The 23,224-nt window shown below is 30.0% G+C and overlaps 5 protein-coding genes and 1 long non-coding RNA gene across 12 annotated transcripts; 2 read left to right on the top strand and 4 right to left on the bottom strand.

The window, feature by feature from the left end:
- Window positions 1-336: 336 nt before the first annotated feature.
- LOC114932605 (uncharacterized) lies at window positions 337-7,556 on the bottom strand. Its single transcript, XM_085483064.1, is given in 13 exon segments — window positions 337-428; window positions 430-623; window positions 895-1,037; window positions 1,147-1,273; window positions 1,428-3,240; window positions 3,590-3,944; window positions 4,173-4,352; window positions 4,473-4,778; window positions 4,851-4,976; window positions 5,064-5,292; window positions 5,536-5,603; window positions 5,860-6,257; window positions 7,413-7,556. Coding segments are annotated over 13 exon segments (4,011 nt in total). The 5' UTR covers window positions 7,460-7,556; the 3' UTR covers window positions 337-403.
- On the top strand, window positions 991-17,823 carry LOC114932578 (uncharacterized). 4 transcript variants are annotated; one of them, XM_029304872.2, is made up of 14 exons: window positions 991-1,069; window positions 8,383-8,569; window positions 8,745-9,009; window positions 11,858-12,071; window positions 12,373-12,606; window positions 12,697-12,828; window positions 12,942-13,141; window positions 13,217-13,337; window positions 13,568-13,674; window positions 14,693-14,868; window positions 15,052-15,503; window positions 15,569-16,288; window positions 16,504-16,638; window positions 17,760-17,823. In XM_029304872.2, exons 2-13 carry the CDS (start codon window positions 8,422-8,424, stop codon window positions 16,630-16,632), a joined length of 2,898 nt encoding a protein of 965 aa, XP_029160705.1. In that variant the 5' UTR covers window positions 991-1,069; window positions 8,383-8,421; the 3' UTR covers window positions 16,633-16,638; window positions 17,760-17,823. The 4 variants fall into 4 exon arrangements, with proteins under 4 accessions (XP_029160705.1, XP_029160695.1, XP_029160687.1 ...); XM_029304862.2 differs by lacking the exon at window positions 991-1,069 and adding an exon at window positions 7,669-7,786; XM_029304854.2 differs by lacking the exon at window positions 991-1,069 and adding an exon at window positions 7,793-7,870.
- On the bottom strand, window positions 9,193-11,424 carry LOC114932593 (uncharacterized). The gene is made up of 7 exons (XM_029304883.2): window positions 11,171-11,424; window positions 10,782-11,025; window positions 10,418-10,613; window positions 10,163-10,287; window positions 9,826-10,011; window positions 9,527-9,696; window positions 9,193-9,370 (listed from the first exon to the last, which is right to left on the bottom strand). Exons 1-7 carry the CDS (start codon window positions 11,182-11,184, stop codon window positions 9,244-9,246), a joined length of 1,062 nt encoding a protein of 353 aa, XP_029160716.2. The 5' UTR covers window positions 11,185-11,424; the 3' UTR covers window positions 9,193-9,243.
- On the bottom strand, window positions 14,882-16,849 carry LOC146723121 (uncharacterized). 2 transcript variants are annotated; one of them, XR_014924740.1, is made up of 2 exons: window positions 16,511-16,849; window positions 14,882-16,343 (listed from the first exon to the last, which is right to left on the bottom strand). It is a non-coding gene; the product is annotated as an uncharacterized LOC146723121 (long non-coding RNA). The 2 variants fall into 2 exon arrangements; XR_014924741.1 differs by having other exon boundaries at window positions 14,882-16,335.
- A 54-nt stretch (window positions 17,824-17,877) lies between the features above and the next one.
- On the top strand, window positions 17,878-20,854 carry LOC114932634 (trypsin-1). 2 transcript variants are annotated; one of them, XM_029304946.2, is made up of 7 exons: window positions 17,902-17,966; window positions 18,232-18,285; window positions 18,378-18,705; window positions 18,848-19,115; window positions 19,434-19,684; window positions 19,842-20,178; window positions 20,410-20,854. In XM_029304946.2, the coding sequence occupies exons 2-6, from the start codon at window positions 18,238-18,240 to the stop codon at window positions 20,174-20,176; spliced, it is 1,230 nt and encodes a 409-aa protein (XP_029160779.1). In that variant the 5' UTR covers window positions 17,902-17,966; window positions 18,232-18,237; the 3' UTR covers window positions 20,177-20,178; window positions 20,410-20,854. The 2 variants fall into 2 exon arrangements, with proteins under 2 accessions (XP_029160760.1, XP_029160779.1); XM_029304927.2 differs by having other exon boundaries at window positions 17,878-17,966; window positions 18,232-18,705.
- Window positions 18,602-23,061, bottom strand: LOC114932663 (palmitoyltransferase ZDHHC16A). 2 transcript variants are annotated; one of them, XR_014924739.1, is made up of 7 exons: window positions 22,781-23,061; window positions 22,387-22,534; window positions 21,857-22,166; window positions 21,524-21,714; window positions 21,127-21,437; window positions 19,345-20,725; window positions 18,602-19,209 (listed from the first exon to the last, which is right to left on the bottom strand). XR_014924739.1 is itself a non-coding variant. In XM_029304972.2 (6 exons), exons 1-6 carry the CDS (start codon window positions 22,825-22,827, stop codon window positions 20,635-20,637), a joined length of 1,098 nt encoding a protein of 365 aa, XP_029160805.2. In that variant the 5' UTR covers window positions 22,828-23,061; the 3' UTR covers window positions 18,602-20,634. The 2 variants fall into 2 exon arrangements, 1 of the variants encoding a protein (XP_029160805.2); XM_029304972.2 differs by having other exon boundaries at window positions 18,602-20,725.
- Window positions 23,062-23,224: the final 163 nt, after the last annotated feature.

Raw genomic sequence — 23,224 nt, 5'->3', positions numbered from 1 at the left:
ACTTGCATATTTATTATAATTTTAACGTGTTCGCTTTATAAGCAATCAATTTCTAATATTTATTACTAATCATTTATATTTATATCATAAAGTTATTTTGATAAATATATGTATTTATGGAAATCAATTTCTTTTAAAGTTTTAAAACTTTCAAAATTTTTATAAATCTATATATAATACTTATTTGATACTTTCTAATTATTTATAATTTCATTATTCTATATTTTAGTGTTAGAGTTTATGAAATAGTATCTAATAATATATGTATGTATTTATCAAGTTCTGAAAAGAGAAATTTATATATTAGCAAAATATATATTAAAATATTCAAAATAGTTAATCTTACTATTAATAACTATTAATGGATTATATAAATATTTGTATTTATTAAATAACACAATTATTAGTAGCAACTAAATTCAGGATCTTTTGTGAACTTCGGAAGTCACCCATGGCTTATAAACATGTCCATCGGCTTCTTTGCAGGCCATATATGTGAAGAAGGCTCTTTTGAATGAAGTAGAAGGAAATTTTCCATATTCCATAGTATTCCACATTGTACGAGCATAAGAAACACGCGCTTTACGCACTTTACTGTAAAAAATCGTTCTTGCTTCTTGAACCTGTAGAACATGTATCAACAATTATATTTGTTCCAAATTAAGCAGTTTCAGATTTTAAAAAATTAAAAATTAATAAAAATTAGCAATTGAATATATTAAAAATAAAAATTAATAAATAAAATAAAAATTAAAAATTAAAATTAAAAAGAAATTGAAGAAAATCTGAGAATATAATCATAATTTTTTAAAAATAGAATATCAGAAGTTAAATATATATGTATGTCTTTTATACTTGAATTTGTAAATATGATAGTTGATATCGACAGTTAACCTTTTCCTTTATCTCTTTGGCTTGATTATAGGTCAATCTTTTCAACTGAAGCTCCGTCATGGGCATTGATGGTTGATCGATCTTTGGCATTCTCATCATATTCAGTAATTTCCACGAATTAATAGTAGTTTGCATCAAAATCTCTAGAAAGTTAGAAAAAATACAATAATATAAGGTAAATCAAATTTTAAAAATTTAAGAAATTTAAGAAAATTGAAGAAATTTAAAAATGGCATTTTTTAGACAAATTACTTTTATCCGTTTCCGAAAAAGTAACACTCTGCCTATACATAATCCAGTCTAGAAGTTGCGGCATAAGATAACATTTCGGTAACTTGGCAAATATATATCCTTCTGTAGCCATTTTTTTCAATTCAGCCTTAACATTTTAAATTCGAGATATATAATTTCTTACATAAATTCTTACATACAAATTGATATTGATATTTAATTATAAACTGATTAATTAATGAAGATATGAATATTTCGAAATTATTGAATTAAAAGAGAAAAAGAAAGAGATTGATATATACCTTTATTATCGCCATAAGCTTCCTGTCTATAGGTTTCTTGTCATCATTATTTATCAAATGCATCTCATCATCAATCTTTTTATCTATCTTATCGATTATTTGTTTATCTGACACATTTTGTTGCGCAATCTCATCAGTAGCTTCTTTCAGATATTTTTTCTCTCCAAATACTTCATTAGCAATTTTTGTATAGGATACATCTTTGTTCTGCTGTTCTAGCTTGCTAATTTTTTCACTTGGTGACTGTAATCCTGTTGTTCTTTTGGACGTTTTCTTCTCCACATCCATGTGATTTTCCTTTGTCTCATAGCTCGTCATTAATTTGTTCTTGTCACTTTCTTGATAACCCGAATCTAAATAAGATGCATCTTCTTCATTATTATCCCCATAAATGAACTTAAACGCTTCATCCCTAGCCTTTTTTCTACGTTCCATTTCTTCTTTTTTTCTCGGCAATGGACCCGGAGGAATGTTTACCGGCGACCAATGTCGATGCGGAGCAGCAGCTCGGGAAATATATTCCTTGCTTGATTCTGATATTTGGAACAGTGTTGACATTACGTACGGCGATTCGACAAGATCATCTTTCGGGATGTATTCATCACTTTCTTGGGGACTAACGGATGGTGTAACATAAACAACACCTTCGATAACTGGCACCATTATCTTAGCTCCTTTTTCATCTGTTCTCTCCACTATACCAGCCACTTTATACACAGGGATCTTCTTCTTACTTTTGTTTTCCCTATCCGGTTCATAAAGATAGGTCAGAGTCTTTTCTGCTGAAAGTTCTTGCTCCGACTTTGTTCGGCAACTACAAGGTCCCTTATTTTCTTGCATTTTTAACGAAGAAGACGTAGGAAATGCTGGAGGAGTCAATTTCAGAGTTTTCTCATAATTTGTTTCTATTTTTGACGGGGCAGTGCGTAATTTACAAGGAATGTTATTTTTACATTGAGTACAGTAATCCATCAATACTGCCTTCCATCTTTCTTCTGGTAATTTGGACTCCATTAACTTTTGTCGAATTTCTGCAATGTTTTTCTTTTTATCAACAAGATGCTTCTTTTCCTTGAAACCATTCCTACATCTGCATGATCTCGACTTTTTCTGTATCTTCTCTAGAAGACTTTTAGAACCAGAATATCTTTCTATCAGTTTCAATTTTTCATCTGTAATGTGACTGGTGGTCATATTGTACGGCGATTCGACAATATCATTTTTCGGGATGTATTCATCATTTTGTTGAGGACTATCGGGTAGTGTAACATAAACACCATCGATAATTGGTATCATTTTTTTAGCTTCTTTTTCATCTGTTCTCTCCACTACACCAGCCACTTTATACACAGGAATCTTTTTCTTACTTTTGTCACTCTCTATTATTATCTCTTTCATGAAAGGATTATATCTGCAAGATCTATCACCAGGATATGTCTTGCAGGAATATGTACGTGTTTCTTCGTTTGGCCTGTACTTCTTTTCGATGCATAATCCTTCATCCTTTGTCGAAGGAATATCGTCCTGGCTTAGAGAAGGACTTACACTTTTATTGATTATTTGTTGAATAGCGCATGAACAAGGTGGAACATTCCTGATGAACTGGAGTACCGGAGCATCAGAAATTTGCGATGATATGTGTATATTTTCGCTCTGAATGTCTGATATAACGTATTGCATTTGACTGTTCTTTTTGGTAATACCATTTATAATGAAATTTGTCTTGATCTCGTTTTGCGAAACAATCAAGTTAATTGATGATCTTGCTATCAAATCTGGAGAATGCATTGATTTCGATTCTGCGACATAATACCTATTGTAAATAATATCATTATTTTAGATTATGACATTTTGAATCTTAGAAAATTGTATTTTGTATCAAGAATTATATAAAATTAAAAAGTGAAAATACTTTTTAAAGTTTAAGAATATCAAAATTTGTATTAAAGACTAAAGAATTAAAGATTTTAAAATTAAAATATATTCATAAATATATTCATAATCAGATGGAATCAGTAGAAAATTTACCAAATTTTATACATGTAAAAATTTATAATTAAATACCAATATATAAATTTTAAAATTGTTAGAACTACTAGCAACTATAATTTATACAGCTATTCTTAAAAATCATTGAAATAACGTTATTAGATCTCACTCACTCGCTATTCTCCGTTGTATTGTCAATTGACACTTTGTTTTTCTCGGTCTTTCGGGTTTGTCGACACGAACAACAGTTGTCACAAACGAGTAAAGGAAATGCTGATTTCATAGTGGCCTGTATACTCTTCATCAACTCATCAGCTTTTTCCTTCATCTGCTCGAAATCCTGATCAGCATTTTGTAACCAGTCCTGCCAATTTTTTGATAAATTTTCTCTGCCACTAGGAAATATTTTTGTGGGTCTGTCATCAAGTTTGAGCATTTTAAAGAACTTTTCATCGCTACTGCTAGGTCGTAAATTACCCACACCAGTGATCTCATCAGATGATATCTCGTTCTTCAAGGGCACATCCCCTATCATATAAATTCTCTTTTTATCCAGCCAGGATTTTTTATTCATTGGTGGTTTTGACGCACCTCAAGTATTTTAATTGTTATCAAGAAAATTAAAAACTTTTTAAACATATTTGTAATAATAATTTGAATATGTATATGTGAAAATATATATGTAATTTTCTTATTACATTTTCTAACTCTAATTAGGATCAATAAAAATGTTATAAAAATGATTGCAAAAAATACCATAAATTTTATCTTCCACAGTTTCTGATTTTGTGTTAAATCTACTGATTGTGGAATCATATTTTTTGTTATTGTCTAACATCGGATAAATATTGAAAATTGATGATTTATCCGCTTCTAAATTTTCCTGTTTTGGGAAATCTTTATCTTCGTATGTTACTTCATCAGTGTTCATTATACCTATGTATAAAAATCGATATTTCAATAAATATACTTATTTATGATATTTTGTGTCAAGATAGGATAGTCAAGTATACATGCTCAGGACTATCATTTTGTATATAACTCAAATATTTTTACCTTTTACATCAAACTTATTGTTAGTAGAGGAACTCTTCTGAAAATCTTTTGTGTTGCTTTTTTCAAAATGGTTAATGTAAATATCTTCCTCACGTGTTCTAATCTCAGATAGTAGTCCATTACTAATCAAAAACTTCTGTTGTTTGAAACATGGTAAAGTTATTTTCGGAACTGTTTGTAATAGTTTGTATTGTTTCTGCCATTTTTGTAAAGCATTTCGATAACTGGCCCAATCGGAACACTTGAATAATTCTTCCTCATAAGGACAGCTGCTTTTCCGCCTTGCCAGACATACTGGCGATTTTGCTATAAAACAAAACAACTGTTATTTCGTCATTTTAATTAAATGACATTTAATAAAATAATTAAAGAACTTACGTTTTGGTGGTAATTTTGGCACGATCATTACTGGTAATCTCTTATGCAATTCCTTTAACGCTTCTGGCAGTGTTAAAAATGCGATGGCCGACAATATTATTCTCTCATTGCAATCATAAAATTTCTCTGCAAATTAAATAACTTTGTAATTACTATAAATGTTGCTAGAGTTTTTATTTATCTATAATTAAAAATAGAGGGTGAGAAATATACTATATTCCTCTCTGTAGAAATCATTTCCTGTCAAGATTTTATAAATTTCGAGCAAAAAATCAATACTATTCAAATTGCTTGATTTATGCAACTCAGTTATAATATTCGGTTTTAATTTAAAGAAAGTTGAAATAACACCGATAGCTATCAATATTTTTTGGGTGCCATCCGTTTTTGCCTCTTCGTAATCGGTATGTATTACATTTTCCAGATTCATTAAATTTCTCATCTACAAATTTTGATATAACTTTATGTTAGTCTTTCCTCCGAAATTCGAAATATATATAAAACACTTTCACAATTTAATTTTTCAATTAAAAATTTCTTGAATATTGAGACAATATCTCATGTAATGAAAGTCCATTATTTATAATATTATTTATATTCATAATTAAATACAAGTATTAAATTATATCTTTCTCAAAAAGAAGTATTTTCCCACTTAGAATCAATTACTCATTTTTATTCATACTTGAGCCAAGGAAAAATCTTGATACCATCGTGGCAACTGACTTGATAAAGTTTTATGCTTTTCTTTAACTGTAATAATTAAATAACATTCTATTTATTAAGAGTATATACACATAATCATGTATATATTCAGTCACAAATATAATCAAATATTATTAAAATAAATTTCTTTATTCTCAAGCATTTCGCATTCTTATAAAATGTGATTTAAAGAAATAGCATTTTTATTATCTTCTACAATGGCAAACAGTAGTGTAATTACTTGAAATATCTTGTAATATTTTGATTTAAAGAATTGATAGCCAAAAAAAATTGATATACTCACATTTCTTTTTCCCAATGCTCATCGCCTTTTTGCTGGCTTCAATGTGAATTCTTTGCTTTTCTGTCCAAAACATATCCTTCGCCAACGCAATCTCATCCTCTAGATACCATTTTATAAAACGATCGTTTTTATCAAAGCGAGAGTAATTCAATTTTCTGTTCCTTGATCGTTGTTGATCTCCCACTTCTAACGCTTTCAGTCTCTTCTTTTCTCGAGTAAGCCGGGATGTTACAAATTTTACTTGCATCTTGGACACTGGACATTCGTGCACAGAAGTTATTGCTATTAATGATGATTTGTAAGGTGGTCTTCGTTGATTGTATCTTGAAAGAGGATCAAAGCGATCCAGGGAACAGCAAAATCCAAATGGTTTTGATTTTGAATCTTTCTTTGATAATCTATAAACAATTTTCATAAAATTCAGCTATCAAATAATGTGTTATCAAATATTATAATAGACAAATTAATGACTATTGAATATATGTATGAACTGCAACTGATAACAAAAATATGTAGTAGAAAAAGATTTAATTTGTTTTATACTGATAACATTAATATAAATTGCATAATTATATAAACTATAATAAGATAAGAAAGTAAAAATATATTTTTCATAATTAAAGGAAATTTTACAATAACATGTAAAAAGTGATGGCAAAAAGACCTGTTTTTTCGTCCATTTTATAGGGTCAAATTTTGGGACCTCAAATTTCAAACTTTTTTATGCCAAATTGTACTATATGATGAGACATTAATCCCAGAGAAATTTCAAGATGAGTATAGGCACGGTTCCTTAGATATGAAGAAGTAAAAGTGATAATTTTTCATAAAACTGACTAAAAATCATCACTTTGCCCCTTGTATCTCTGGAATGCCTATGCTCATCTTGAAATTTTACTGGGATTAATATTTCATCTAATATAATACTATTTGGCATGAAAAAGTGTGAAATTCGAGGTCCCAAAAATGGGCGAATTTGCCATCACTCTTTCTATTCAATATATTTTTTTTCTTAAGAATCCTGTACAATAATTTTAATTGTTTTTCTAACATGCAAAATTTTTCTTCAATACATTTATTTTATTAAGAATTTTACATAATTGTTTTGTGTTTTTTAACGATATCGAAGGAAATGTTTACTTATTGTTAGTGCTTTGAAGCAGCATTCGTGAACTCAAAGTCTTTAACAAAGTTTTAGACATTTTTGAGGTAGAGATTTGAATTATGTGTAATTCTTATCAACAAATATATATATTTTAGAAACTAAATGTATAATTAATACTTGTCAATTTAATACGTTACAAATGGTTAGAAAAAAATGATTAAAATGATGACAGGTTACGTCTGAATGTAGATGAAATTTTTGAGCCTTATTTTGTTTATAGTTTATAACATGTGATTGTTATAGCGTTAGCTAGATAAAAATAATTAACAATAAGTGATGATAATAATATATTACAATTGTACACAACACACACATATGTATATACATATATGTACACATACACACACATTAAAATTATACATTACAATTATTTCAAAAAAATATATACCTTTTTTGATTAAAATTATTTGTTAATAAAAATGAAGAGCACATCATTTTTACTTAATTACAGCATGTTTTTTACCTGGAAATCCTATGATAAAATAAAAGTATATCTGAAGAATGACAAGTACGTTCGAAAATCTAGTCTTCGGAATAAAGTAGCGTTTGACGTTTGATTAACCAATCAGAACAAAGCGATAAGAATTATATTTGTTTTTGATTGGTCAATTGTTACTGCATTTGACAAGTAGATTTTCGGACGATGTAACATATGTTTATATATATTTATATATGTGTAGTTGTGTGCAATAAATCAGTCACGTGTATAGAATTGCAAGTTTGTGAAGAGCAAAAGTCATTTTGCAATAATGGTTTTTATAAGTAATTAAAAAAAAAAAATAATTTATTATTTTTTGTTCTTCTTCATCTACACGCGTGTCTGTCAATTATCTCCACCAAAAGCAAGTGCGTTTTCAGAGTATCGTGTGTACTAAAAAAATTTGTATCTTGAAGTCTCATTAGCAAAGAAAAGTTTAAACATAAAATGTTGAATAAAAAATTGCAATAATATACTTTTTGCTCAAATAAAATTGATTAAATTTGTGCAAATAATATAATGAAATTACTTGAAATATTTATCAGAATTAAAAACGAATTAATATATGATATGAAATGTCACTAACATATGATGTGAACTCTAAATTCGAATTTTATTTATACATGCAGTTTAATTTTCTTTAAAAAGTAAGCTTGAGATTAAATTCATAAATTTTAATCTATAAGAGTCATTTACGAAAATTGCAACGTATTGATGTGTATTGTTAATGTTCAGATAAGATCTTAATCTCACTTGTTGTTAACCATTTAACAATCTAGTGTTATCAGCTTGTACTTAACTATTTAAGCTCATTCAAGAATCATTTATGTTTGAAGCATTCATCTGACAATATATAGAGACATATCTTTTGTCGTTGCAGCAACTATTCTGTGCAATAAAATTTTTAAAAAGCTACAAAATGTCAAAGAAGACAAAGATTATTATTGTTGGAGCAGGTGCGGCTGGCATCGCAGCTGCATCCAAGTTATTACAAAAAGGAATGAACAATTTTATAATATTGGAAGCTAACAATAGAATTGGTGGTAGAGTGCACTCTTTAAATTTTGGTAAATAATCTCTTTTATTAATTCTTATAATTAGAAAAAAATGGCTTTCTAGTCTTAATTACTCTTAATTATAGTCCTTATTCTATTTTTTAAGTGACAATATTTTAATTGCATCTTTGAAAGTTTAAATATACTTACAAAAATTACATATATTTGCTTTAACTTATTTTTACAGGTGAAAATGTGGTGGACCTTGGAGCTCAATGGGTTCATGGTGAATCTAAAAATGTAGTATTCGAGCTTGCCTCCAAGCATAATTTGTTGGGATCATGTAGCAATCTGAACAATCCCACCAAACATAATTTTGTCAGCGGCAATGGTGAAATGATGCCCAAGGATGAAAGCAATGAGGCTTTGACCATCTATTATAATATGACAAAAAATGCGCAAGAAGAATTGAAAGAGGTAACAGGATCTCTTGGAAATTATTTCACCAAAGAGTGAGTATTATAATTATATTTTTGAACATAATTAAATAATTAACTGCAGTATGAATCAATTAGAAGAATCACTTATTTAAGAATTATTTAAACACAATATTCTTTTATTTTTTGTTGACAAAAATATTAATATTACATAATAATTTATATGAGGTGTGCCATAAAAATATCAATCATTAAAAGTCATTTATAAAATTTTTATTCTAAGCTCACTTTTATATGTCAATTTTCACTTCAAAATTTATGAAAAAGAATATTGTTCACAAAATTATCGATATCACTTTCGCGAAACCATGCTTGCAATGTTGGATGTAGATTTGCTCGAACGACAGTACAAACATCCTTATCTGGCACAATACATCTGATAAGAGAAATAAAAAGTTAACAAAAGATTTTGTTTGTCTTACTTGTTTGTTATTTTTATATTAATTAGTCATAAAAAATAGAAATAACATAGAAAAAAATTTATCTATTAAAGATTTATTAAATTTCTTATCAAAAACTTATTTATACACACCTCACGCGATTGTTGCAGCATTGATTTTTCAAATATTCGTATCTCAACAAAGAATATATGTATTTCAAGTATTTTTCATCTAAATTATTATGTATCTCTTCATATGTTTGTCCAAGATTACTAATTCTTTCAATGTATCCTCTTGTTAGTATTGGTATAATATAATTGACCTAAAAATATATAAATTTATGATATATAATTAATTAATATAATTAATATTATATAAATTTGATTAAAAAAAAACTTTTTCAATTTTAGTTTTATAAAATGTTAAATTAATACAAATAAAATTAAATTACTTGTTTAAAGCAATCATCTACAAATTCTTCAGCTCGACTGTAGACACCTTTCTCTTGTTCTTGCAATATAAGCACGCCAATTCGAGGTTGCTTGGATCTAAATATCTTTGTGATAGATTCTGCAGTTGATAAACCGTCATTCGTAAAAGTTAACATAACTATACAGCTATATTTTTGTTTAATATCCTGAAATAATAAGAAATTATAATTGTATTATATATAATTGGTAATCAAAAAATAAAAATATTTTAATATTAAAAAAAAATAAAGAATATTTTAATTTAAAAGTTTGCTTTATTACTAAATTTTTGGAAATATAAGTCGCAAATGAAGTAACCTTCTGTTGAATATGTTGTAACGGGCATTTTAATTCGTTTTCTTTCAATCTGGTTTCTGTAGTTAAAATAGGACTCAAAACTAATGGTGCTCTTGGTAGATGTCCAGGTCGAATTATTTCAGATCCTAAAAATATACACAACAAATAATTAATATAATGATATATAATTATTATATATTTTTTAGTTTGCATCTAAATATGATTATAATTAATTTCTTAATGTTAGGATAAAAAATTGTCTATTATCTATTTTACCTTCATTCATAGCACATTGTGATACAACATCAACTAGATCATATACATGATTCTTAATTTGATTTATTATATCAAGCCGTTGCATCTTTTGCAAAGCATTAAAAATTTTGTTCATTGTTGCCTCCGGAGATTGTACATAAGTTAAAAGCACGTAATATGTTGGATCCTGGAGACCCTTGAAGTCGTAATCTATACACTAAACAATAAAATAACATTATAATTATTATAGTGATATATATTATATATACACATACACATATATAAATGTATATACATATGTGTGTACATATGAATGTCCATACACACAATTTGGGGTATGTGTTGTATTTATACTTATTATATATTAGGTTTTCTATAATCTTACACGTATTTGCTCTCTCGTCAAGCCCATGTAATCTGCAAACTCTTGCCATCCATCATAAACTTTCCCTGTTGCTGTGGAACTCAACAGCAAACATAGTTTCTGTAGCATAGCTCTACCAATATGTTCAAATAAATATGCAGCATGAATACGTGATGATATTTTCTGAATATTTAAAATAAGTGTATCTAAATTTGGTGGTCCCTGTACTTCGTTCCTCAGCTTCTCCAACTCTGGATCTAGTTTCCTAAAAATATATTCCTCATTGACCATAATTCGCAATATATAATTTATCGGAATACAATCTTTCCTCTTGAGAGTTAATAAGGAAACTAAAATATAAAATTAATAAAAAAAGTTAACTAAAATATCAACAGATATATGTTGTTTACCTTCTTCCAAACATTTTGCAAGATTTTATTGTATTTCACTAAGACTTTGTCATGAATAATTAAAATGATTTTGTTTCATTTTTGTTATAATTTGTTCTACAACGTAATACATTAAATTTACATGATTAAAATATTAAAAACTCAAAAATATAAACACTCGTAGTTAAAAGAATAAATAACAATTTCTTCACGTGATAAAACGATCGCCATATGTTGATGGTAGTATCTCAATCTCATCCCTACCACAACTTTATTGTTAGTACAAGATGATGATTCATGCTTAACGCGTCTCCGCCTATAATTTAAATCGCTATAAAGCACGAATAAATTTCTTACATTTGTCTAACAAAATTTGCAAAATATTTCAATAAATTTCGTTATTTGAATTAAGATACTGGGGAAGGGAAGGAGGGACCCAACAGCGCCAAGTTCAAAATTAGCGCATAAGATATTTTTAAGATATCTTTAAAATGTCTTGGATATCATAAGATTTCTTAAAGCTGTCTTAATGATATCTTATGCGCCAATTTTGAACTTGGTGCTGTCTGAGGAGTTGTAGAGAAAAAAAATTATAAATTTAAAATTTAAAACTATAAAAAATTATAAATAAATGTAAAAAAAGATTATATATTTTATTATTATTATTTAGAATTATTATATTTATTATTATTATATTATTCGTTACAGATATTATAAGATATTTGATGAGAAGCCTTTTACAAGTCGTGCTCGAGCTGCCGAATATTTAGCTTGGATGGAAAAAATGGAAAATTCTATAGAATGCAGCGATACTTGGTTCGACGTTTCCGCAAATCGTTTGACGGAATATTGGGAATGCGAAGGCGATCCCTTGCTGAATTGGAAAGGGCGTGGTTATAAAACGGTCTTTGATTTGTTATTGGTAATAAATTATTTGATAGAATTGAACTAAAAACATCGTGTATGTTATAGAAATAAATTTTTAATAGCGTATTTTTTTATAAAAATAAAGTTTTATTAAAATAAAATAATATTTTGTCGAAAAGAAAATATTTAAGAATAAATTAAATCAAAAATTTAAACTTGTAAACGATAAATAAACGAAACTTGAAATTTTATAATAGTTAAAAGATAACGAAATTAATATTTAAATAATACTTTATTGAGATACACATTTTTTACTAATTATTTCATCATTAAGCATATTAATTATTTTATCCCAGCGAAATATTCCGAACACAGAAGAATGTTTGCCAGTGATGGAAAAGATAGAGTTTGAAAAGATTGTAACAACTATCAACTATAGTTACGGCGAAGATGTTAAAGTGACCACCAGAGATGGATGCGAGTATTTTGCGTCGCACGTTATATTCACTGGGTCTCTGGGTGTTTTGAAGGAAAAACATTTTACGATGTTTGTGCCTCCCCTACCACAAAAAAAACAACGCGCGATAAAAGTATGATAAAAATGTCATTAACAAATATATAGTATTATAAAATAAAATTACATATTTTGTATAATGGATATTAATTTATTTTTATTATAGGGATTAAGTATTGGAACAGCAAATAAAATTTTCCTTGAATTTCCGCATAGATGGTGGTCAGAGGATACAGCCAGCTTCGATATTATTTGGTCGGAAAAGGACAAAAAAGAATTCTTGAAAATTTATGGTCAAGTAAGTAGATATTTAAATATAATAATAATATATATGTAAGTTTAGCAACGAATATTTTTTCGCTTTTACTACGTTATTACGTATATTAATCTCGTTAAATATATTTGTTTTAGAGTAAAGAATGGCTTTGCGACGTGTTTTCGATTTTCACTGTAACTGATCAGCCGAATCTTTTATGCGCCTGGATCGTTGGAAAAAATGCGAGACACATGGAAATTTTATCGGACGTTGACGTGTTAGATGGATTGTATCTATGGTTGAAAAGATTGCTCGGAAACCATTATGATGTTGTAAAGCCAACGAAAATATTGAGGTACTAATTATAGAAAAATTTGAAGAAAAAAAATTAATCAGATATACTTCTTATTTATATTTTTTCAATTTTTAGATCCAAATGGCATACCAATGAACATTTTCGTGGCTCATACACCTTTCAAAGCACGATTTCCGAAGAAATGGATGTAAGACCGAGAGATTTGGCCGAGCCAATCCTAGATGGAAATAAACCTGTACGTATTTTAAAAACAAATGTAACATTTTTAATTGTTAATATACTATTTTGAGATCTAATTCCTCCATCTTCTTGCATTTATTTTTATTTTGCTAATATAACACTCGAGTTTTTTTTAGTTTTACATTAGCTTATCTTATGATGTATTTCTGTCTTATATAACTAACAATAAAAATAACAGAAAAATTTTATTGACATTGACGAAACAATAACTAATTATCATATTAGGTAATTCTTTTCGCTGGAGAAGCTACGCATGATCATTATTATTCTACTGTGCATGGTGCGGTGGAAACTGGTTTTCGCGAAGCGGATCGATTAATTGACTTTGAAAGGTAAAAATAATATTAATTATTGAAGTGCCTGAGTTTGCTTGATACTAAATAATAAATATGACACGATATTTAACAGAACAATTTTGATTTTTCTTAATTATATATTATGTATTTATTATATAATTGCATATATATATATATATATATATTTCTTTTTTCGTCTCTATCTCTTGTTAAAGCTCTTTATAACATTTTTCTGCACTATATAATTTGATTGAATTTCTCCATTTTGAGAAGATTTTGATTAAATAAAAAAGTGATAGGTTTACCTAATAAAGTTTTATTTTCATTATTATTAATTTTTATTATCGTTTATTAATTTATTATTTTGCATATGTTATCTTATCTTGTTTGTTAATGTTTTAATTACACATATACTTTATTTTACAACTTGATGGAATGAACATCACTTTGAAATTGTTCTAATTTAGTTTTAAATCTTCTAAACATAATTTTGCAATTATTTTTGTATTTTTATATTGACTTCATGCTTTTTCTTAGGCTGTTAAATTCGCATCTCTAATTGCATTCTTCCACTACCACTACGCTCTTCTAACGAATGGATTTTATGGAAAACTTTAAATATACAATTAATATGTTCGCAATAGATAAATATTTTAATACAAAAATTATCGTACTTATTTATAAAGTATAAAAAATTGTATATATAGAGGGAGAGATAAATATTATGTATTTAAAATTATATATAATATTGTAAATTGTGAAATTAAGAAAATGTAAAAAATATATGACATTCTGTCATCGTAAGAAATGTTTTACTCACGTTTTTAATTATTTATTATCCGCGCTTATCATTATTTAATTATTAATTGTAACTTTTTATACTATATATTATGTACAAAGGTACATATATTTAAATGGATAATTTTATAGTAATCATATATATATATAGTAGAATACAATATATATTTGAAATGAATTTGGAAAATATTGAAATCATAGAAAATAGTAAACGATGGTTCACCTGAGATTTGACGAATTACTTCGGATGATGTAGAATGCTGAAAAACTTAGACCAACTGATTGACAACTTCAACGAGGAAGTGCGAATAGATGCGGGTGCGAAAAGAACAGAGAAAACAAGAGTTGTGATAGTAGGCGCAGGAATTGCAGGATTAGCAGCGGCAAGGACTCTAGAGGAAGCAGGCTTTACGGATTATCTTCTCCTGGAAGGTACATCTACATATTTATGTTAAAAATTTAAGTATATTTATAATTTACTTCTAGAGACATACAATTATTAAATAAATAAAAATATACAGAAGTTTAAAGAGAGAGATATACAATTATTATGTGGATATATAGTCAAAATTAAAACAGAACTTTCCTGGATTATTCTGTCATATTATTTTACAGCTCAAGATGTGGTTGGAGGAAGAATTCATTCCGTTCCGTGGAATAACAATTGGATAGATTGCGGGGCGCAATTCTTACATGGCGACAAGAGCAAATTGGCACAATATTGTCTTGATAATAATTTGCTGTCGAACATTCCAGGAACAGATAGCGAAGGACTCTTCTTGCGCAACGACGGAACAATAATGAGCGACAATTTGGTTCGCGAGATTGATAATCTTTTACGAACCGTCTCTGATGATATCTGCGAATGTCGGTGGCCTCTTAATAAACACGAGACCATCGGCTCTGTTATGAAATGTAAATTCGAGGAACATCTACGCGAGATAAACGATTCCTCGACACGAAAAATGATGGAGGAGATATTCGATTGGAATATACGGTTTCTCTTGATAGATAACAGCTGCCGTTCATTGGACGAATTATCAGCGAGTCTGTGGGGAAAGTTTAAAGTAAATTTAATTATATTACAAATAGTTGATAATATATAAGCGTTTTAAGAATTATTTTTATGTAGTATGTCGGCGGACCGGAACATTTGCTCTTCAAGTCCGGCTACAGCTCATTAACGAATCTTCTTGTCAAGAATCTGAATAAGGAAAAAATACGATTGGCCACTCCCGTAGAGACCATTCGCTGGCAGGATTCTCCGATCATCGTGACGACTTCCAAAGGGGTGCAGATTATCACCGACGCCGTTATAGTCACCTGTTCACTTGGCTATTTGAAGGATAACTATTGCAAGATGTTTCTGCCGCCCTTACCGAATCGTCTGAGCGTCGCCATCGAAAACCTTGGTTTTGAAACAATTAATAAAATCTTTTTGGACTTCGGCGATTTACCCTGGTGGCCAACCAACGTGAAAGGTTTCCAATTACTCTGGCACAGAGACGATCAGCGATCCTTCCCGGAATGGACCAGAGATCTCACGGGATTTGACGTCCTGGCGACACATCCAGCCACTCTCCTAGTGTGGGTCGGTGGACGAGGAGCTCGTATCGTCGAGGATTTGTCGGAATGTACGATCGCGCAAGATTGCACGGACCTGTTGAGGCATCATTTGAGGTGTCACGATATTCCGCCGGTGAGGAAATGCGTCAGAACGAAATGGTACGGAAATGAGTACGTGAGGGGCGGCTATAGTCATATCACGAAGAGCTGCGAAAAGGACGACGTTTCACCTAGGACCTTAGCCGAACCAGTCTGGATGACAATATTGCAAAATGATACGAAGAAGGTAAGGCAATGCACTCTCCAAAATGCAGTATTTTTTCAATCTTAAATCTGAAATTCTATACTTTCATCATTCTAGGATATTAAAGTGTCAAGCGAGGTAGAAAAATTTATTGCTATATAATTAAAACAATGCACAATATTATGTCAGATTTAAAAAACCGAAATCTATTAATTAGTATTAATTTATTAAAGAATTTCTTTCGCAAAATATGGCAGGATTTACCAGTTATGTTGTTTGCCGGCGAAGCTACGCATGATGATTATTATTCGACAACACATGGAGCTTATGAGACAGGAATCCGTCAAGCCAAAATATTTCTGCAACACCACACAAATGTCAACTAAAATATCGTATGTAAATATGTGAATATTTATTATTATATATATTATATATTATTAATATATAATAAAACATTTTATTATATTATATAGCAAAAGTATTTTTCTGTTTATCGCAAAGTAATTTTAACATTATTAAAATTTATTAATTTTTATTTTACTTAATTAATTTCAAATTTATATTTTTGTTTGACTTCTACTTTGATTTATATATCGACTTACACTTTCTGCTTTACAAGTATGTTATTTCTATATATATTCATGGGTAATACCGGATTTATTTGTTTTGTTTTCCTGTTGTTTAATATCCTTATCTCGTATATTTTTGCAAGATAGACTGGTTTATCCGCTTTGACCGGTTGCGTCAGAACCAAAGATTCTCAATAGAGCGATTATATATTGATTAAAATGAACAGCATCTGCTTGATATTTATCCTTGGACTATTCTTTGTATCCTTCCTTTTTTTTGTTTCGTCGCACGAACATTACAGAGCGCAAACACACTTGCGTTTTCAAAATTTGATTAAATTTAATATTTAATTTATATAATCGATTATTAATCAATAAAAAACATAAATACAATATAAATATCTGTTTCTTGAAATAATTTATATATCTTATATTGACTTTCTATTTTTTATCAAATACAAATGTATCATTAATATATATAATGAGCATAAGTAATTATCGCGGTTGTGTATTCACTTTATTGATCAAAGATAAATTTAATATATAAGATATCTGTATATTCGATATTTCGTTTGTATATAATATCATATTTTGTATCGTAAAGTTAAAATTATGTTAAAAATATATAGTTGTAATTATCAATTTTAGCAGATATAAAACTGTATCTAAGATATATAACTGTATTAACTGTAACTTATGACTTCTAATTATCAGCGGATTAATAATTGCTTGCTTAATCATTTACAGCTGAATTTCCCACGTCAAAAATAAAAATTGTAACATTGACGTCTTTGGTAGATCGTGAATGTGAAGAGTCGCACGACTGAGTACTGTTAGGATCCCTCCCTATCCTGATCTTTCACGCATTCTCTTCTCCTACTCTTCCTGCTTTTTTATCTTTCTTTTATCATCTCTTCTTCGCGCTCTGTTCTCCGTAAAATTAGAAGGGAGAGAGATGGAAGCCGCGTGCGGATACCACCGCATAATCATCGTCATCGTTGCTTATCTCCATCGTCGAATGTATACTTGACATTGAATATTCAATATCCTCGCGCGTCTCTCTTCAGCGATGGATCTTCGCTTTGGAATATTCCTTGTAATCTTCTTGATTGCAGCCTTTATCTGGCAGCCTATCAACAGCAAAAATTCAGGTGGATTATTATTAATTTCATTAATAATTACCGCTAAAAACGATATAGATTATTCTTGTGCGTTTTGAATATTCGTTGTAATGGTGATTGTTGTTTGTTATTGTGTGAATATTATTAAATTTTATATAGTACTGTGCATTGTTGATTCTAAATTTGTATCTATACATTAAAAAATTTTTCTATTTTAAAAAGAATTTGTATAGCAAAATATATTAAGAAGTTCTATGTGTATAATATAGATAGTATGTATCTTCAAATTTTTTAGGTAATCATGCTTCTTCAAAGAAGAAAAATTCAACCAAAATTCAACTCAGTGAAGGTATTGCGTTCAATCCTTTTCTTCAGCAATCCATAAATTCTAGTGCTGACAGCAATATCTTTCTGTCGTTACATGTCAACGAAAATGAAAAGCCAAATATAATTCAAGAGAATAATTCATCCAGCACTGCAGTCTTCACTAACAATCCCTTCTTGAACTTTGGGACTGACACAAGAGTTGATACAGGAACTTCTAATGCACCGGAACCAGTTACACAAGCATCTTATAGACCACTGCCATCTGCACCAGTAATTAATACACCATCATCATCATCTCATGCACCACCAGCACCAGTTAATAACCCTTTTATAATACCTCCTACAAATAATCCTCCTATTAAAGTTAAACCTCCATCCTCAGGAACAGCATCATTGGAGGATATACCTATCAGGATCGACTCGAAAACAAGATCAGAGCTTAGTAAGTAAAATGTGATTATACAATAATTAACAATAAATATTTGAATTATAACATAATCAACATATTAATCTAGCGAATGACCTAGATTATTTAAGATTTTTACATATTTGCTACACATTTTGATATCTATAAAAAATTTCAGAATGCGACGAATATGTGAGAGAACTCGTAGGCACAACTGAGATAATGTCGCTGGCCGGCATATCGTCTGACGTGATCAAGCTGGACAATGTCTGTCGGGATACGAATCGTTTGGTCGTCGGTGGCACCGAGGCCAAAGCCGGCGAATTTCCGCACATGGTCGCCTTGGGTAGACGTAATTCCGACGAGACGTTTACCTTGATGTGCGGCGCGACGCTGATCTCACATACTTGGGTACTTTCAGCTGCGCATTGCACTTACGGACCAAAGTACATTTCTATTTTTCTATTTTTCCTTCGCTTCTTAAATAAGAACTTCAGCGGAAAAGTTTCGATTTTTCTTCCATCAGTCATCCCATAATAACTGCAACAATGGATTAGATAAAAGTTTAAGATCCAAAAACATCCCTCAAGATTAATTCAGAATATATTAGACGAGGAAGTTATGGCGTTTTAAAAGTTAAATATTAAAAAAGTCTATGAGAAAAGTCTATTTTACCTAAACTGAAGAGCTAAGAATCACGAGGATGATCTTGCAGTTATTTATGGAACGACCAACGAAGTCCTTTAAGATTTGCCTTCTTGCAGTGGCGCACCGACTGATGTGCGAATAGGCTTTCACAGATTGACAGAACAACAACCTGGTGTCACAATTACCATCAAAAGAATGATACGACACACGGATTACAATCCACCCGCAATGTATGCGGACATAGCTCTAATAGAACTCATGAATAGCGTTACGTTTAGTATGTTGATACGACCTGCGTGTCTTTATCAACAATACGATACTGTACCTACAAGTGCCTGGATCAGCGGCTGGGGTGTCACCGAATTCGGTACATAATTTAATAATCCTTTAACTAATTTCGAACATTTGTATATGTAAAGGACTTTTTACATTTATTAGGAACCAGGAACTTTATTTCTAAATTTTTTAAATTTAGTAAGAAATGTGAAATACCAGTTTAATGAAGTTTAACGATGTGCTTTCAGCTGGAGATCAGACAGATCGATTGCAGAAGGCTAAGCTGGATCTGGTGGACAATTTAGCGTGCACAATACGGCATAACAGTTCCAAAGAGATTCCTCATGGTGTCACACCGAGTATGATCTGCGCCGGTGATCCTCGTGGCGGTTGGACCAGTGATTCCTGCCAGGGCGACTCCGGAGGTCCTCTACAAGTTATCCATCCTAGGAATCTGTGCGTCTTCCAAGTGATCGGTGTCACCAGTTTTGGTCAAGGCTGCGCGATCATCAACACGCCTGGCGTGTACACGAGAGTATCCCATTATATTTCGTGGATTGAGAATATCGTCTGGCCACAATAACGGTGATATATTAGACTTTTATATGAATATTTTTATTTTAAAAAATTGTTTATTAAAATTGTACTTGATCAAATTAAATCTTACAATTAATTAATTAAAATTGACTAGTCAGTCAAATTAATCTATAAAGTACTAAAATATTTTTAACATTTACAATTTTTGTCCACTTTTTCGTTATTTTTTGATAAAATATTCCATTCATCATATGTATAACAATAATTTTAAAATTTCAGAGTTGACATGCTTCTTATGCTGCTTATCCAATTATTATTTGTCAAAAGAATTTTATCAATGGTTGTGAAAGCTAATTTTATATATGTTATACATCTATTAATTGTGATGTGCATTAAACAGTCTGCAGTTCTGACTAGAATATTGAAACGGAAAAGTCACAAGAAAGTATAAATTGTAAAATGCAGGAGTGATGATCAGTTTCGTTGATATTTGAATCTTAAAAATTAAGAGATCTTGCTATCGTGAATGGTTCGCCACGTGAGTCCATCCCCATATGGACCATGGATTGATGGGAATAGAACATGCCACCAGCTTCTGCAATATATGAGAAACAATATATGAGAATAATATTCGCCATATTTGACATTGAAAATAATATTAAAATAACTTGATATATTTGATAGAAAATATTTGTACGTTAAATAAAATTTGCAGCAAAATAAATTTTCAAATTCTATTCCATTATATAACCATCTTAAAATTAAAAGAATATAGTATATAGTATTTAGAAAAACGAAGATCGGATAAATATAATGAATGCCCACTGTTATGATTTTAAAAAATTAAATTATTTTATAAGTATATTGCTTCAATTAGCTTTCTTGATTTTACAATTCATATGGCTTTCTAAATATCAATTAACTGCATTTTAATTAAAGATCATTATCTCACAAACATTTAACACTTTAAAATCTATTTTAGTAAAACTTTAACACCTGTTTTTTATTCCCAAGAATAATCTCCAGTTCTCCCTTGGCCCGAAGTCGTAGGGATTTTGATAGAACTTGCCCTGGGCTCGATACTTTTGCGTTTCCGTGCTGTTGATACGCGCTTCGATGCTCGTTTCTCCCCGGGTGATGAGACCCGCGTGCCACCAGGCCAGGGCACCCAACGCTGTAAACGTGGCGATGCAGATAAGACCCGTGAAAATGATCAGTCTTCGTTGCCATTCCTTCGTCTCGGTTTCTGCTGCTTGTCTCACTATTTCTGCTAGTTCTTCCTTGCTTAAATGGTCCAGTGATTCCGTCTGCATTAATTAAATGCAATATTTACTTTTTGAAAACTACACGATGTAGTTGGATAAAGTATATTTTCATTAATCATCTAACATACCACAGGAATTATTTCTGAATTATTGAGACGCACTGGATGACCGTCCAGTTCAGGTTCCTGCTCAGGGAAAAATTCCTCGTATGCAAGTCGTACCCCAAATATCATGATGAACGTAATGCCGAGCACAGTGTAAACCATGTACAGGAAGAAATGCCGGTGATTATAGTGGCCGACGCAATTGTTTAGCCATGCTATATGTTAATTAAGGAAGATTCATCACAAGATATCGCAATTGCAAGATACTTCATTGATAATAATTAATCTGAGAGGACTAATTAATTAATGAGAAATAATCGAAATATTGAAATTGATTTATAAACTATGTAAGGATACGACAATGATGATCCATCTTGAGAATGCATTTGTTGCAGACAGAACAGTGATGTGTCCTGGGTGGCTTTGGCTTGATACACTTTTTGCAGATACTCACAGCCTCTGGAATAAGGCCACCCTGTGGTGGATAACCTGCTGGTATGGTTACACCCATATAATAATGGAAACAGACGTTAACTAGTAGCCAGTTTCCAACCAATAGCAGAATTATTGTCACTGAAGGACTCCGATCCCACCACCAGGGTAAACCCAAGTAGTATGCAATATATACGATGCTGGCGGTTAACAGGCTTACCATTATCACAAATACCTGTGGGCTGCAACGTTTAGTAAATATATTGTGGATATAACAAGATTTGCATTAAATTAAATTATGTATACTGTGAATTATTTATATAATATAATAAACTGTATGATATAAATATATAAAAAAACTTTATTTGCAGAAAATAATTGGTATAATTTTTAAATATTATAGTATAAATTGATATTCTATGAGATAGAAAAATAAATATTAATTAAAATCTTACCGGACCCAAACAGGCAGTGAAATTCTCAACAAACCAGAACATAGGTTCCATAAGTATATCACAAGCGTAACTCCAGTTTAAGAAATCATTGTAGAATAATGATTTAATGACAATTTGTAATCGCCACCATTTCTGCTTCAAACTAATCCTATAAATAAAAATTAAATTAGATCATATTAATAAAGAGGTCTATACAAAATTAAGTGAAAAATCAACTAAATTTAGTAATGCAATTTTTAAAAATATTACATAAACACAGGAATAGCAAATGAAAAGAATGAAATAAATAGGATAAAAAAATAGAAAAAGCATAAAAGAAGATAAATTTAATAAATAATAAATATAAATATAGGAATTTCACAATGAAAATACATATGCAAATTTATTGATTTACTTAAGAACATTTGGCGCCTTCGCCAAGGACCACTGTATCTTTGCCATTTTCGCTTCTTCCCTCGAGTCCACTCAAATAAATTCATAATTGTTGCATATTAAAATCATATTTTACGAACATTGACATACGGTTGTTTCTCATTGTACTAATTGTTCGAGTTTTGCGCACCTTGCATACATTTGATAAGGTACTGACTGATCAAAATTGTTATCATGACAAGGCAAAGGTTTGTCAATAAACTTCGATAAAGGTGCGTTCAAAAACCTATCAGAACTAACAAATATTGCCGTGTCTTGATTGGCCAATTTGATGCTACTCTACACGAGTAGGATTTCTGAACATTCTAACAAGAGGGAGAGAAAGAGACTTCTCCGCCATATTTAAATGCCTGGCGGCATTTTTGAAAAATAATAGCTGTAGGAAATACTTATTGTATTCGTAAAT

The sequence above is a fragment of the Nylanderia fulva genome, unplaced genomic scaffold (assembly GCF_048542155.1).
Source record: "Nylanderia fulva isolate GAGA-0341 unplaced genomic scaffold, ASM4854215v1 Scaffold23, whole genome shotgun sequence".
Lineage (NCBI taxonomy): Eukaryota > Metazoa > Arthropoda > Insecta > Hymenoptera > Formicidae > Nylanderia > Nylanderia fulva.
The sequence above is the reverse complement of the archived record's forward strand: the minus strand, read 5'-3'. Positions and strand labels throughout refer to the sequence as shown.

Coding starts and splice junctions, on each gene's coding strand:
- LOC114932634 (XM_029304927.2), top strand. CDS start 17,885: ATGGATCTTCGCTTTGGAATATTCCTTGTAATCTTCTTGATTGCAGCC. Junction 19,116..19,433: donor CATTGCACTTACGGACCAAA/GTACATTTCTAT, acceptor GCCTTCTTGCAG/TGGCGCACCGACTGATGTGC. Junction 19,685..19,841: donor CTGGGGTGTCACCGAATTCG/GTACATAATTTA, acceptor ATGTGCTTTCAG/CTGGAGATCAGACAGATCGA.
- LOC114932593 (XM_029304883.2), bottom strand. Junction 10,614..10,781: donor TGACGAGAGAGCAAATACGT/GTAAGATTATAG, acceptor TTTATTGTTTAG/TGTATAGATTACGACTTCAA. Junction 10,012..10,162: donor TACAACATATTCAACAGAAG/GTTACTTCATTT, acceptor TTATTATTTCAG/GATATTAAACAAAAATATAG.
- LOC114932663 (XM_029304972.2), bottom strand. CDS start 22,827: ATGGCAAAGATACAGTGGTCCTTGGCGAAGGCGCCAAATGTTCTTAA. Junction 21,715..21,856: donor CAAGATGGATCATCATTGTC/GTATCCTTACAT, acceptor ATTAACATATAG/CATGGCTAAACAATTGCGTC. Junction 21,438..21,523: donor ATTCAGAAATAATTCCTGTG/GTATGTTAGATG, acceptor TAATTAATGCAG/ACGGAATCACTGGACCATTT.
- LOC114932578 (XM_029304872.2), top strand. CDS start 8,422: ATGTCAAAGAAGACAAAGATTATTATTGTTGGAGCAGGTGCGGCTGGC. Junction 12,072..12,372: donor CGGTCTTTGATTTGTTATTG/GTAATAAATTAT, acceptor ATTTTATCCCAG/CGAAATATTCCGAACACAGA. Junction 13,142..13,216: donor AAGCCAACGAAAATATTGAG/GTACTAATTATA, acceptor TTCAATTTTTAG/ATCCAAATGGCATACCAATG.